Here is a 13,543-nt window from a genome sequence, read left to right as displayed (position 1 = left end):
TACTTGCCAGACAGTATTTGCAAAGGGAGGAATAGGCTCCTACAGTCCAAAGACAATTGGAAAGCTTTTCCTGTTTCCTTCCTCCTTGCAGAGAAATATTTGAGGTCAATTTGGGAGAGTCAAAATGGCCTCAGGATTGCTCTTCTGTACTATTTCAGACATGTGGTTTATATACTTGTGCATGTGTTTGCCTTGCACATTTATCCACATTTATTTTATATTTGGGAACGTGGGTGGCTCTGTGGGTTAAACCACAAAGCCTAGGACTTGCCGATCAGGAGGTCGGCGGTTCGAATCCCCGCGACGGGGTGAGCTCCCGTTGCTCGGTCCCTGCTCCTGCCAACCTAGCAGTTTGAAAGCACATCAACGTGCAAGTAGATAAATAGGTACCACTCCAGCGGGAACGTAAACGGCATTTCTGTGTGCTGCTCTGGTTTCGCCAGAAGCGGCTTAGTCATGTTGGCCACATGACGCAGAAGCTGTACGCCGGCTCCCTCGGCCAGTAAAGCGAGATGAGCACCGCAACCCCAGAGTCGGCCACGACTGGACCTAATGGTCAGGGGTCCCTTTACCTTATTTTATATTTGAGACCTTAGAATTCTTATAACGCAGGGTTTGGGGAGCACCTATACACAATTGTTGGCCGAGGAAGTTGACCCTTTGTCCGTTTCCCGCTGCAGGGCTGAAATTTGACATGAAGTACATGAATTTCCGCGTCAAAGCCTGCAACAAAGCTGTGGCAGGAGAGTTTTCTGAGCCGGTCACTTTGGAAACGAGAGGTGAGTGTTCGCTGGGAAGGCCTGCCCTTGCAAAGACTTCCAGACTTGACCAGCGAGAGGGAACGCTGCTAAAATGGCAATGTCGAAATGGGCAGGGTTTGTCGGCCAAATTAGAACCCCACCGCAGACCCACCACTTCCGGCCACAAACTTGTGGGACTTGTGGCTGGTCCTGGGCCTGAGAACAACCTTAGCCCTTCCCCCAAACAAAGGATAAATATTAGGAGATGTTTCTTAATGGTACGTCTGTCTTGGGAGCTGGTAGGATCTTCTTCCTTAAGTAGAGGGCCAAGTTATTTCAGTGACAAACTAATATGGCATTTATAATCTATAAAATAATTATTGATGTTGTTATTTATTACTTATAACCCACCCATCTGGCTGGGTTTCCCCAGCCACTCTGGGCGGCTCCCAACAGAATATTAAAAACACGATAAAATATCAAACATTAAAAACTTCCCTAAGCAGGGCTGCCTTCAGATGTCTTCTAAAAGTCATAGTTGTTTAGTTCTTTGATGGGAGGGCGTTCCACAGGGCAGGCACCACCACCGAGAAGGCCCTCTTCCTGGTTCCCTGTAACCTCGCTCCTCGCAGGGAGGGAACCGCTAGAAGGCCCTCGGAGCTGGACCTCAGTGTCTGGGCTGAATGACGGGGGTGGAGACGCTTCTTCGGGTCTACTGGGCTGAGGCCATGTAGGGCTTTAAAGGTCAGCACCAGCTGTTTGAATTGTGCTTGGAAACGTACTTCAGCATTAACAGAACAGTAGATAATCATCATCATCATCATCATCTAAGCACTGTTGAAACAGAGGCAAAATGTACAGTGGTGCCTCGCAATACGAAATTAATCCGTTCCGCGAGTCTCTTCGTCTTGCGGTTTTTTTGTCTTGCGAAGCAAGCCCATTGACGGCTTAGCGGATTAGCGCTATTAGTGGTTTAGCGGCTTAGCAGCTATTAGCGGCTTAGCGGCTTAGAAAAAGGGGGGGGGAAGGAAAAAAACTCGCAAGAACTCGCCAGACGTTTCGTCTTGCGAAGCAAGCCCATAGGGAAATTCGTCTTGCGAAGCACCTCAAAAGACGGAAAACTGGGGCACGACTGTATTATGCTTGGACCATCGTGGATGCTTTAGTTGAGATTTCTGCATTTCACGGGTTGGACTGGATGACCCAACTCTATGATTCGATGGCTCTCCAATGAGCTGCTAGAACCTGCCTTTCTTTGCCCTCAGCTTTCGTGTACCGCCTTGATGCCACGACCAGCCACCAGAATCTCAAGGTGGAAGATGCCAGCGTGGAATGGGACGCCATGGGTGGGAAGGTGCAAGACATCAAAGCTCGAGAAAAAGACGGGAAGGGCCGTACCGCGTCACCAGTTAACTCCCCAGCCAGGTAAGACCTCTTGCCTCTATCCTAGGGGTAGCGAACATGGTACACCCCAGATATTGTTAGATTCCAGCTCCCATGACAGCCTACGGACATACAGAGAGCCAGTGGCCCATCAAGTCTAGCATCCTGTTTTCACAGGGGCCAGCCAGGGGCCCATGGGAAGCAGGGACGCGCGTGGCGCTGTGGTCTAAACCACTGAGCCTCTTGGGCTTGCCGATCAGAAGGTCAGCAGTTTGAATCTCTGTGAAGGAGTGAGCTCCCGTTGCTCTGTCCCAGCTCCTGCCAACCTAGCAGTTTGAAAGCACACCAGCGCAAGTAGATAAATAGGTACCACTCTGGTGGGAAGATAAACGGTGTTTCCATGTGCTCTGGTTTCCGTCACGGTGTTCCATTGCGCCAGAAGCAGCTTAGGAATCCTATTTGGAATAAGGGAATTTTTCTTTAAAAAAGGGGGGAGGTTGACAGCTATGCACCCAGCCTTCCTATGGTCTTTATAGGTACGCTGGTGGCGCTGTGGTCTAAACCACTGAGCCTCTTGGGCTTGCCGATCAGAAGGTGAGCGGTTCGAATCCCCGTAATTGAGTGAGCTCCCGTTGTTCTGTCCCAGCTCCTGCCAACCTAGCAGTTTGAAAGCACACCAGCGCAAGTAGATAAATAGGTACCACTCTGGTGGGAAGGAAAACGGTGTTTCCGTGTGCTCTGGTTTCCGTCACGGTGTCCCATTTCACCAGAAGTGATGTAGTCCTGCTGGCCACATGACCCGGAAGCTGTCTGCGGACAAACGCCGGCTCCCTTGGCCTGAAAGCAAGATGTGCGCTGCAACCCCATAGTTGCCTTTGACTGGACTTAACCATCCAGGTGTCCTTTACCATTTTTTACCCGTGTCCAGGCCCCTCTCCCCTGCAACAAACCCTGGAGCCAGCACTGTCAGCACCAAATATTGGGTGCCTGTCTCAGAGTAGAGTTCTCTGCTACCTCTTTCCCCCTCACTCTCTCCTTCCTCTCTTCAGGTGTGTTCAGTCTCCCAAAAGGATGCCCACGGGTCGCAGTGGAAGGGACCGCTTCACGGCCGAATCCTATACTGTGTTGGGTAAGAAGCTTCCCTGCCCAGAACTCCAGCTGCTTTTTGTGTTTTCATCACTTTATTTTTCTGCTGTTCGTTCATCACCGGGGAGGTCTCAGGGCGGTTCACAGAAAAGATCACGATATATAAAGTCAAAATAGAAACAATAACCCAATAACCACCCCCTCCCAAAAAAGAACCACATTTTTAAAGGGTTGTTGTTGTTTAGTCGTTTAGTCGTGTCCGCCTCTTTGTGACCCCCTGGACCACAGCACGCCAGGCACTCCTGTCTTCCACTGCCCCCCCGCAGTTTGGTCAAACTCATGCTGGTAGCTTCGAGAACACTGTCCCACCATCTCGTCCTCTGTCGTCCCCTTCTCCTTGTGCCCTCCATCTTTCCCAACATCAGGGTCTTTTCCAGGGAGTCTTCTCTTCTCATGAGGTGTTCAGAGTCTTGGAGCCTCAGCTTAAGGATCTGTCCTTCCAGTGAGCACTCAGGGCTGATTTCCTTCCGAATGGAGAGGTTTGATCTTCTTGCAGTCCATGGGACTCTCAAGAGTCTCCTCCAGCACCAGAATTCAAAAGCATCCATTCTTTGGCGATCAGCCTTCTTTATGGTCCAGCTCTCACTTCTATACATCACTACTGGGGAAAAAGGGTAAAGGATGTCAGTCAGGTCAACCAAAGGCCTGGTACCTAAAGGTGTGTAATGTAGGCGCCAGGCGAACTTCCCTGGGGAGAGAATTTCATAGATGGGGAGCCACTGCAGAAAAGGCCCTGTTCTCATGTTGACACCCTCTGGACATCTCGAGGAGGAGGCACAAAAAGGAGGGCCTTGGAATAGGATCTCAGGGTCTGGGTCAGTTCATATGAAAGAGGCGCTCCTTGAGGTATTGTGGTCCTGAGACATTTAAGGCTTTATAGGTCAAAACCAGCACTTTGAATCGCGCCTGGAAACTCATTGGTAGCCAGTGCAGTTGGACTAGGATCAGTGTAATATGCTTAAACCATCTCGCCTGAATTCTGACGCCGAATTCTGCACCGGCTGAAGTTTCTGAACAGTCTTCAGAGGCTGCCCTATGTACAACGCATTGCAGTAATCTAACCTTGAGGTTACCAGAGCATAGATGACAGTAGTTAGGCTATCCCTGTCTAGAGAGGGGCGTAGCTGGGCCACCAGCCGAAGCTGATGGAAGGCGTTTTGTGCCACTGAGGCCACCGGAGCCTCGAGCGACAGCAAAGCATCCAGGAGGACCCCCCCAAGCTACGAACCTTTTATTCAAATTGGCACCTCTGTCCACAGAATACATTTAAAGTACTCGTGCTACTTTGGGGAAGGGTAAACAGCACGTCCCAGGATTGCCACATGCTTTCCACGTGCTTTAGATATACGGTGCGGGTGGGCCTATACCGTACTGTCCGGTGTATAAGACGAGGGGTTTTTTTACTCTAAAATAAAGTTTAAAATTTGGGGGGGGGGCGTTTTATACACAGATAGTGCATACACGGGATGGGCAATAGCTTGTAGCTGTGAGTAGGAGTTTTTCAGTGGCGATTGGGTAGGTAATAATAATAATAATAATAATAATAATAATAATAATAATAATAATTTATTATTTATACCCCGCCCATCTGGCTGGGCCTCCCCAGCCACTTTGGGCTGCTTCCATGGAAACCAAAAATACACTAAAATATCACACGTTAAAAACTTCCCTGAACAGGGCTGCCTTAAGATGTCTTCTGAATGTCAGGTAGTTGTTTATCGCTTTGACATCTGATGGGAGGGCGTTCCACAGGGCAGGCGCCACTACCGAGAAGGCCCTCTGCCTGGTTCCCTGTAGCTTTGCTTCTCACAATGAGGGAACCATCAGAAGGCCCTCGGCGCTGGACCTCAGCGTCCGGGCAGAACGATGGGGGTGGAGACGCTCCTTCAGGTATACTGGACCGAGGCCGTTTAGAGCTTTAAAGGTCAGCACCAACACTTTGAATTGTGCTTGGAAACGTACTGGGAGCCAATGCAGATCTCTCAGGACCGGTGTTATGTGATCCCAGCGGCCACTCCCAGTCACCAGTCTAGCTGCCGCATTCTGGATTAGTTGTAGTTTCCGAGTCACCTTCAAAGGTAGCCCCACGTAGAGCGCATTGCAGTAGTCCAAGCGGGAGATAACCAGAGCATGCACCACTCTGGCGAGACAGTCCGCGGGCAGATAGGGTCTCAGCCTACGTACCAGATGGAGCTGGTAAACAGCTGCCCTGGACACAGATTTGACCTGTGCCTCCATGGACAGCTGTGAGTCCAAAATGACTCCCAGGCTGCGCACCTGGTCCTTCAGGGGCACAGTTACCCCATTCAGGACCAGGGAATCCTCCACACCCGCCCACCTCCTGTCCCCCAAAAACAGTACTTCTGTCTTGTCAGGATTCAACCTCAATCTGTTAGCCGCCATCCATCCTCCAACCGCCTCCAGACACTCACACAGGACCTTCACCACCTTCACTGGTTCTGATTTAAAAGAGAGGTGATTTGTGGCTGCGGCAAGGGCTGCTGTCGACCGCCTGCCGCTGCAGCAATTGTGTGCTCGGTTTGCGGCTGCCGGCGCTTGTTTTCTTCTGTGACTCTCGTGCGATTGGCAGCATTTGTGAGCCGGGTGAGAGATTTTCGGCATTCCCCTCCAAACTAAAAAAAGTTCAACGACTCTGGGCCATCTCCCCCAACCCCCATTTTATAAAATGGGAGCCCCCCAAAGTAGGGGGCGTCTTACACACAGGAAAATACGGTATTTGGGGAAGGCAGCTGATGAGATCCTAAGCCTCGAACCCTAGCCTCGATCTGACGGACACCCCCTTCCTCTGCGTTGCAGGTGACACACTAATTGATGGGGGAGACCACTACTGGGAGGTACGGTACGACCGGGACAGCAAAGCCTTCGCAGTCGGGGTGGCTTACCGGACTCTAGGCAAGTTTGACCAGCTGGGCAAGACGCCTTCATCTTGGTGCCTCCACCTGAACAACTGGCTCCAAGTCAGCTTCACTGCCAAACACAACAACAAATCGAAAATCTTAGACGTACCGGTTCCGGACATCATCGGCATATACTGCAATTTTCACGAAGGTGAGATCTTGTGAGCTGCTTCTGGGAAATAACGATCCCTTCCAGGCTTCCCATTCCATATTTGTCCCCCTCTGAGCTAAGTGACGCAGCAAAGCGATTTGGGATGTGATACAGGAGTAGCAGTCAAGTACAACATTCCTTGTTTTCCTAGAGTGGACATGCAGGGGGATGTTTGGTCCAGCCAGTCGGAACTTCCTGTTTCCTCCTGGGCTGGGACATACTTCCTTTGCATGTGACTAGAGGTGGGCGTGACGGGACGCAGGTGGCGCTGTGGGTTAAAGCCTCAGCGCCTAGGGCTTGCCGATCGAAAGGTCGGCGGTTCGAATCCCTGCGGCGGGGTGCGCTCCCGCTGCTCGGTCCCAGCGCCTGCCAACCTAGCAGTTCGAAAGCACCTCGGGGTGCAAGTAGATAAATAGGGACCGCTTACCAGCGGGAAGGTAAACGGCGTTTCCGTGTGCGGCTCTGGCTCTGGCTCTGGCTCTGGCCAGAGCAGCGATGTCACGCTGGCCACGTGACCCGGAAGTGTCTGCGGACAGCGCTGGCCCCTGGCCTCTTAAGTGAGATGGGCGCACAACCCCAGAGTCTGTCAAGACTGGCCCGTACGGGCAGGGGTACCTTTACCTTTACCTTTAGAGGTGGGCGTGACCTTACCTGTACAGGTAACAAAAGCACAAGGCACGTAGCACACTCTCTCTCTTTGACTTCCTCTCTCTTTGACTTCCTCTGTCGTTGGAGCAGCGTCTTAGCTAGAAATGCTCTGTTGGCTGCCTAGGGCACAAATCTCTACAAACAGAATAACTATCCATGCCTGGTCAGATCAGGTTGACCCATAGCAGGTAGGATCCCTCCAGATAAACTTAACAACTCCTATCGGTTTACTCTGGCTACAAAGTTTCTGCTCCTTCCTGAATTGGCCGTGGCAGTGATCCCAACCAATCAGGGATCCTATAGCGAATGGATAAAACTGCTGGCACATTTGCAAAGCTAAGCAGGGTCCGGTGTGGTTTCAGATTGGATGGGGAACCGCTTTTTGAGATTCCTGCACTGCAGGGAGTTGGAATAGATGGGTCCCTTCCAGCTCGATGATTCTCAGACATTGACATCGCCATGCATAAACCCAGTTCCAGTTTTATGATGATATGCTGCCACCAATTTAAATACGAATGCAATTGACAGCAAGTGAGGACAGGACATTTGCAAGCCAATAATAATCAGCATACCTTCCAAGTGAAATCAGAACACACGTCTTTGGGAGCCAGGTGACTTACATGAGAGTGTGTGTGGGAGCGTTAAGGGAGGCAGGAGAGGATATGCTGTTTATTAATATTCTTCCTAACTTGCACTAGGGGACACGGGTGGCGCTGTGGGTTAAACCACAGAGCCTAGGACTTGCCGATCAGAAGGTCGGCGGTTTGAATCCCCGCAATGACAGGGTGAGCTCCCATTGCTCGGTCCCTGCTCCTGCCAACCTAGCAGTTCAAAAGCACACCGGTGCAAGTAGATAAATAGGTACCGCTCCAGCGGGAAGGTAAACGGCGTTTCCGTGTGCGGCTCTGGTTCGCCAGAAGCGGTTTAGTCATGCTGGCCACATGACCCGGAAGCTGTATGCTGGCTCCCTCGGCCAATAAAGCGAGATGAGCACCATAACCCCAGAGTCGGCCACGACTGGACCTAATGGCCAGGGGTCCCTTTACCTTTAACTGTAACTTGCGCTAGCAGGTTCTTTTTTTAGTTAGAGTTTTACATTCCCCTTTTAAATGCACAGTGGATAGCTGGTTACAGGCTTGTGTAAGCCTCTCAATATCATACAATTCAGTCCCCTAAAATAGGGGGAGTCTTATATATGGGGGCGTCTAATAGATGGAAAAAACCGGTAGCTCTTTGATCTGGTTCAGCCAGGTCCCTCTGATCGGTTATTGCCTTTTCCTCTTGCCTCAAATGGATCCTGTGTTGTCTGATTTGCAGGTTTCCTCTCGTTCTACAATGCCAAAACCAAACAGCTCCTGCACACTTTCCGGGCCAAATTTTCCCAGCCCGTCCTTCCGGCGTTCATGGTAAGAGTTTCGGAGTTTGTGCCTTTATCCGCTGGAGAAAAACAACAGTTGTTGGCGGAGTAGCTAATCTGCAGCTAGGAAGCCAAATCATGTGCAATGCTGACTCTTTCCTCGAAATTAGAATGATGTCCGAACACTTGTTAAAATATTCAAAAGCTTTTGTACGCACAACATATAGTGAAAGAAATATATGTGCAAAGTATTGGCGTTCACATCAGGCCAGATTCAGATTCGATGAGGCCCTGAAGGTCATGGGGCCCTTTATATGTCCAGCTGTCCTTTGTCAACAACAAATTGTCGCTGTTTTTTGTGTTGAATATATGCTATATGGTCATTTATGGACCTAATAGGGAACTAAAGCCATTGCACATCACAAAATATGTATTTTATCAAAGTAATTGTTGAACTGAAATACAATTACGAAGAAGTACCATATTTTTTGCTCTATAAGACTCACTTTTCCCCTCCTAAAAAGTAAGGGGAAATGTGTGTGCGTCTTATGGAGCGAATGCAGGCTGCGCAGCTATCCCAGAAGCCAGAACAGCAAGAGGGATTGCTGCTTTCACTGCGCAGCGATCCCTCTTGCCGTTCTGGCTTCTGGGATTCAGAATATTTTTTTTCTTGTTTTCCTCCTCCAAAAACTAGGTGCGTCTTGTGGTCTGGTGCGTCTGGTGCGTCTTATAGAGCGAAAAATATGGTATATTAATAGTGAAATAATTACCAGTGATATTTTAGGGAGCAGACTAGCAGGCTTACATCACAGGAGCCTACACAACACAAAACACTGTATGTAGGTTTTATTTTATTTGTTTTTTCATCTTATATTTCTTCTCCATATTTTTTAGGGGCCCCCAAGAGAGTGGGGCCCTAAGCTATAGCTTGTTTAGCTATAGCTATAGCTTGTTTAGCTTATACGTAAATCTGGCACTGGTTCACTTGCTTATCCAAGCATAGGCTTGAATTTTCTTAGCTGAAGATTGCAGCTTCTTCCTTAAACATTCAAACAAACCGTCTCTTCCCTGTACAGTCGTACCTTGGAAGTCGGAACAGCTTAGTTCCCGAACGTTTTGGTTCCCGAACGTCGCAACCCCGGAAGTGACTGTTCCAGTTTGCGAACTATTTTTGGAAGCCGAATGTCCGGCAGGGCTTCCACGGCTTCCGATTGGCTGCAGGAGCTTCCTGCAGCCAATCAGAAGCCGCGCTTTGGTTTGCGAGCCTCTTGGAAGTCGAATGGACTTCCAGAATGGATTCCGTTCAACTTCCAAGGTATGACTGTACTTGCCCACCCTGTAGCCCGAGACCACCCCCCAAAACATCACAGAAGGAGGCTGTCTACAGCAGAAATCCTGTTTTGCCAGGATACCTGATAATGGTCACTGATTGCTTTAGCTGGGCAGCCTGGCTATTCTTTGGAGATGGTTAATGGTTTAGTTCCTGACAGGCTCACCCTATGCATACACAAATACGCCCTTAAGACAGGATTTGCAAGGAAAAGACAATGAGGTGGCTTTTCCCATTTCCTCCCTCCTTGCAGAGAAACATTTGAGGTCAATTTGGGAGAGTCAAAATGGCTTCAGGATTGCTCTCCTGTACTATTTTAGACACGTGGTTTATATAGTTATGTACAGTGGTACCTCAGGTTAAGTACTTGATTCGCTCCGGAGGTCCATTCTTAACCTGAAACTGTTCTTAACCTGAAGCACCACTTTAGCTAATGGGGCCTCCCACTGCCGCCGCGCGATTTCTGTTCTCATCCTGAAGCAAAGTTCTTAACCCGAGGTACTATTTCTGGGTTGGCGGAGTCTGTAACCTGAAGCGTCTGTAACCCAAGGTACCACTGTATGTGTTTGCCTCGTACATTTATGAACATTTACTTTCATACAGTGGTACCTCGGGTTACAGACGCTTCAGGTTACAGACTCCGCTAACCCAGAAATATTACCTCGGGTTAAGAACTTTGCTTCAGGATGAGAACAGAAATCACGCGGCGGCAGCAGGAGCCCCCATTAGCTAAAGTGGTGCTTCAGGTTAAGAACAGTTTCAGGTTAAGTACGGACCTCCGGAACGAATTAAGTACTTAACCTGCGGTGCCACTGTATTTGAGACCTTAGAATTCTTATAACACAATCCAAATCATGCAAACACACAGAAACAAAACGGACAATGTCATGAGATACCTCCCAAGAGAGTCCAGGGGTCAGCAAACTTTTTTAGCCCTGGGATGGTTTACTGTCCCACAGACCTTGTGGGGGGCCAGACTATATTTTGAAAAAAAACAAGCAATAATGAACGCATTCCTATGCCCCACAGATAACCCAGGGATGCATTGTAAATAAAAGGGCACATTCTACTCATGTAAAAACACGCTGATTCCCAGACCATCCGCAGGCCAGATTTAGAATGCGATTGGGCCGGATGCGGCCCCCGGGCCTTAGTTTGCCTACCCATGCACAAGACCAAATTTAACTGTTCGCATGAGAGTTACTGGGAAACATTCTGGAATTAATGCATTTAAGCATTCCTAACGAATCCCTGCGGCGGGGTGCGCTCCCGCTGCTCGGTCCCAGCGCCTGCCAACCTAGCAGTTCGAAAGCACCTCCGGGTGCAAGTAGATAAATAGGGACCGCTTACCAGCGGGAAGGTAAACGGCGTTTCCGTGTGCGGCTCTGGCTCACCAGAGCAGCGATGTCACGCTGGCCACGTGACCCGGAAGTGTCTCCGGACAGCGCTGGCCCCTGGCCTCTTGAGTGAGATGGGCGCACAACCCCAGAGTCTGTCAAGACTGGCCCGTACAGGCAGGGGTACTTTTACCTTTACCTTTAACGTTCACTATCTCCTGCCAACCTAGCAGTTCGAAAGCATGTCAAAGTGCAAGTAGATAAATAGGTACCGCTCCGGCGGGAAGGTAAACGGCGTTTCCATGCGCTGCTCTGGTTCGCCAGAAGCGGCTTAGTCCTGCTGGCCACATGACCCAGAAGCTGTACGCCGGCTCCCTCGGCCACTAAAGCGAGATGAGCGCTGCAACCCCAGAGTCGGCCACGACTGGACCTAATGGTCAGGGGTCCCTTTACCTTTACCTTTAACGTTCACTATACTTAACGCAGATTCCCTTTTCATAATGCCCTGGCTGTTTTTCTCTTTTATGTTAGGTCTGGTGTGGCACCTTCCACGTCTACTCGGGTTTGCAAGTCCCCAGCGCCATCAAATGCCTTCAGAAGAGAAACAGCGCGACCAGTAGCTCCAACGCCAGCCTGTCTTAGAAACGTGCCACTTCCCTCGCTTTGCAGGATTGGGACCCTCTGGCCGCAAGAGAGGCCTTGGGCAACTCCCAGCTTAATAAGGAAGCGGACTCTTAACTACAAATGTTGTGGGTTTTGGGTTTTTTGTGTTTTCAATAACGGTTTGCACCACCCTCCCAGCTCTTGACCCGTGCCGAAGCAACGGAATTTGGGGGGTGGACTTTTGCTTAAAACACGCTCACGCCATGAATGTATTATATTGTTTTATCTGCCTACGATTGTAAAAACGTTGTCTATTAAGGGGAGGGGGCTCCCCACCATCACCACACCAAATCTCCACTTTTGCCTTCGACGAGATGTGGGGCAGAGGGTTTTGCATGGTCAGAAACGTATGGGAAAGGCTGGGGGCGGGGGGAGAGAAAGAAAAGACCAGCCCGCAAGGCTACCGTGTGTACAGCCCATGCCGTGTTTTGTTCTGGTTTTGTTTTTTTAAAAGACATTCTGGGGCGACTCGGTCCAAATTCTGACGTTATGCAAATGAAACGAAGTAACACAGAGTCCCGACGTTGCATAATTTGTTTGCGGGGGGGCGGGGGCAAAGGATAGAGCAGGGTTGTGAATGGGGTCGGTGGGCCTGCACCGCTGCCTATTTGCTTTTTAAACTCTTTGGCAAGGGCTGGCGCACCCAGGGGAGGGCAGCTGTCTACCAGCTCCATCTGGTACGCAGGCTGAGACCCTCCCTGCCCGCGGACTGTCTCGCCTGAGTGGTGCAGGCTCTGGTTATCTCCCGCTTTTGGACTACAGTGGTGCCCCGCAAGACGAATGCCTTGCAAGACGAAAAACTCACTAGACGAAACAGTTTTCCGTCTTTTGAGGTGCTTCGCAAGACGAATTTCCCTATGGGCTTGCTTCCCAAGACGAAACGTCTTGCGAGTTTTTTCCCTCCCCCCCTTTTTCTAAGCCGCTAAGCCGCTAGGGACGCAGGTGGCGCTGTGGGTTAAAGCCTCAGCGCCTAGGACTTGCCGATCGAAAGGTCGGCGGTTCGAATCCCTGCGGCGGGGTGCGCTCCCGCTGCTCGGTCCCAGCGCCTGCCAACCTAGCAGTTCGAAAGCACCTCCAGGTGCAAGTAGATAAATACGGACCGCTTACCAGCGGGAAGGTAAACGGCGTTTCCGTGTGCGGCTCTGGCTCGCCAGAGCAGCGATGTCACGCTGGCCACGTGACCCGGAAGTGTCTCCGGACAGCGCTGGCCCCTGGCCTCTTAAGTGAGATGGGCGCACAACCCCAGAGTCTGTCAAGACTGGCCCGTACGGGCAGGGGTACCTTTACCTTTACCTTTTTAAGCCGCTAATAGCGCTAAGCCGCTAAGCCGCTAATAGCCGTGCTTCGCAAGACGAAAAAACCGCAAGACGAAGAGACTCGCGGAACAGATTAATTTCGTCTTGCGACGCACCACTGTACTGCCATGCGCCCTATGTGGGGCTACCTTTGAAGGCTTAACCCATTGCAATAGAAATAGCAAGGCGTTCTGAAATAACCTGGCAGTCTTTTAAGATGGGTAGCAGCTTTGTGGAACTGCAAAGCGGCGTCCCACCCACCTTCCAACATTAGAGGCACGTAGTATTGGACCATATCAGACCCTATGCCCATATCACCTAGTAAGGTCTCCTCTGATTGGCAAAAGCCTTATTTTAAAGGGGATCTGTCGGGAACTGAACCCGGAACCTTGTGAAATGCAAAGCCGGTGTTTGGCCTCCTCCAGCACGAACCAATTTGTACCAAGTTGTATTATTTGTCCCCCTGGCTCAGTACTGTCAAGACTGAGGAGCCAAGTCCTCTGCAAGGAGGATTTCACAGTCCAACCTTGCAACGAGGCTGGATTTGAATCTGGGGCCTTCCAGCTGCCCTCCCT

At 50.4% G+C, this 13,543-nt stretch overlaps 1 protein-coding gene across 1 annotated transcript in view; it reads left to right on the top strand.

Moving 5' to 3' along the window:
• FSD1 (fibronectin type III and SPRY domain containing 1) overlaps positions 1-12,188 on the top strand; it is a 28,154-nt gene extending 15,966 nt beyond the window's left edge. Inside the window, exons 8-13 of the mRNA XM_079961088.1 lie at positions 681-779; positions 2,006-2,165; positions 3,173-3,252; positions 6,087-6,338; positions 8,304-8,392; positions 11,542-12,188. Coding sequence (XP_079817214.1) covers positions 681-779; positions 2,006-2,165; positions 3,173-3,252; positions 6,087-6,338; positions 8,304-8,392; positions 11,542-11,652 — 791 coding nt within the window. The 3' untranslated portion in view covers positions 11,653-12,188. The remainder of the gene's footprint in view (positions 1-680; positions 780-2,005; positions 2,166-3,172; positions 3,253-6,086; positions 6,339-8,303; positions 8,393-11,541) is intronic.
• The last annotated feature ends 1,355 nt before the right edge of the window (positions 12,189-13,543 follow it).

Source organism: Podarcis cretensis, assembly GCF_951804945.1.
Source record: "Podarcis cretensis genome assembly, chromosome: 18".
Taxonomy (NCBI): Eukaryota; Metazoa; Chordata; class Lepidosauria; order Squamata; family Lacertidae; genus Podarcis; species Podarcis cretensis.
The sequence above is the reverse complement of the archived record's forward strand: the minus strand, read 5'-3'. Positions and strand labels throughout refer to the sequence as shown.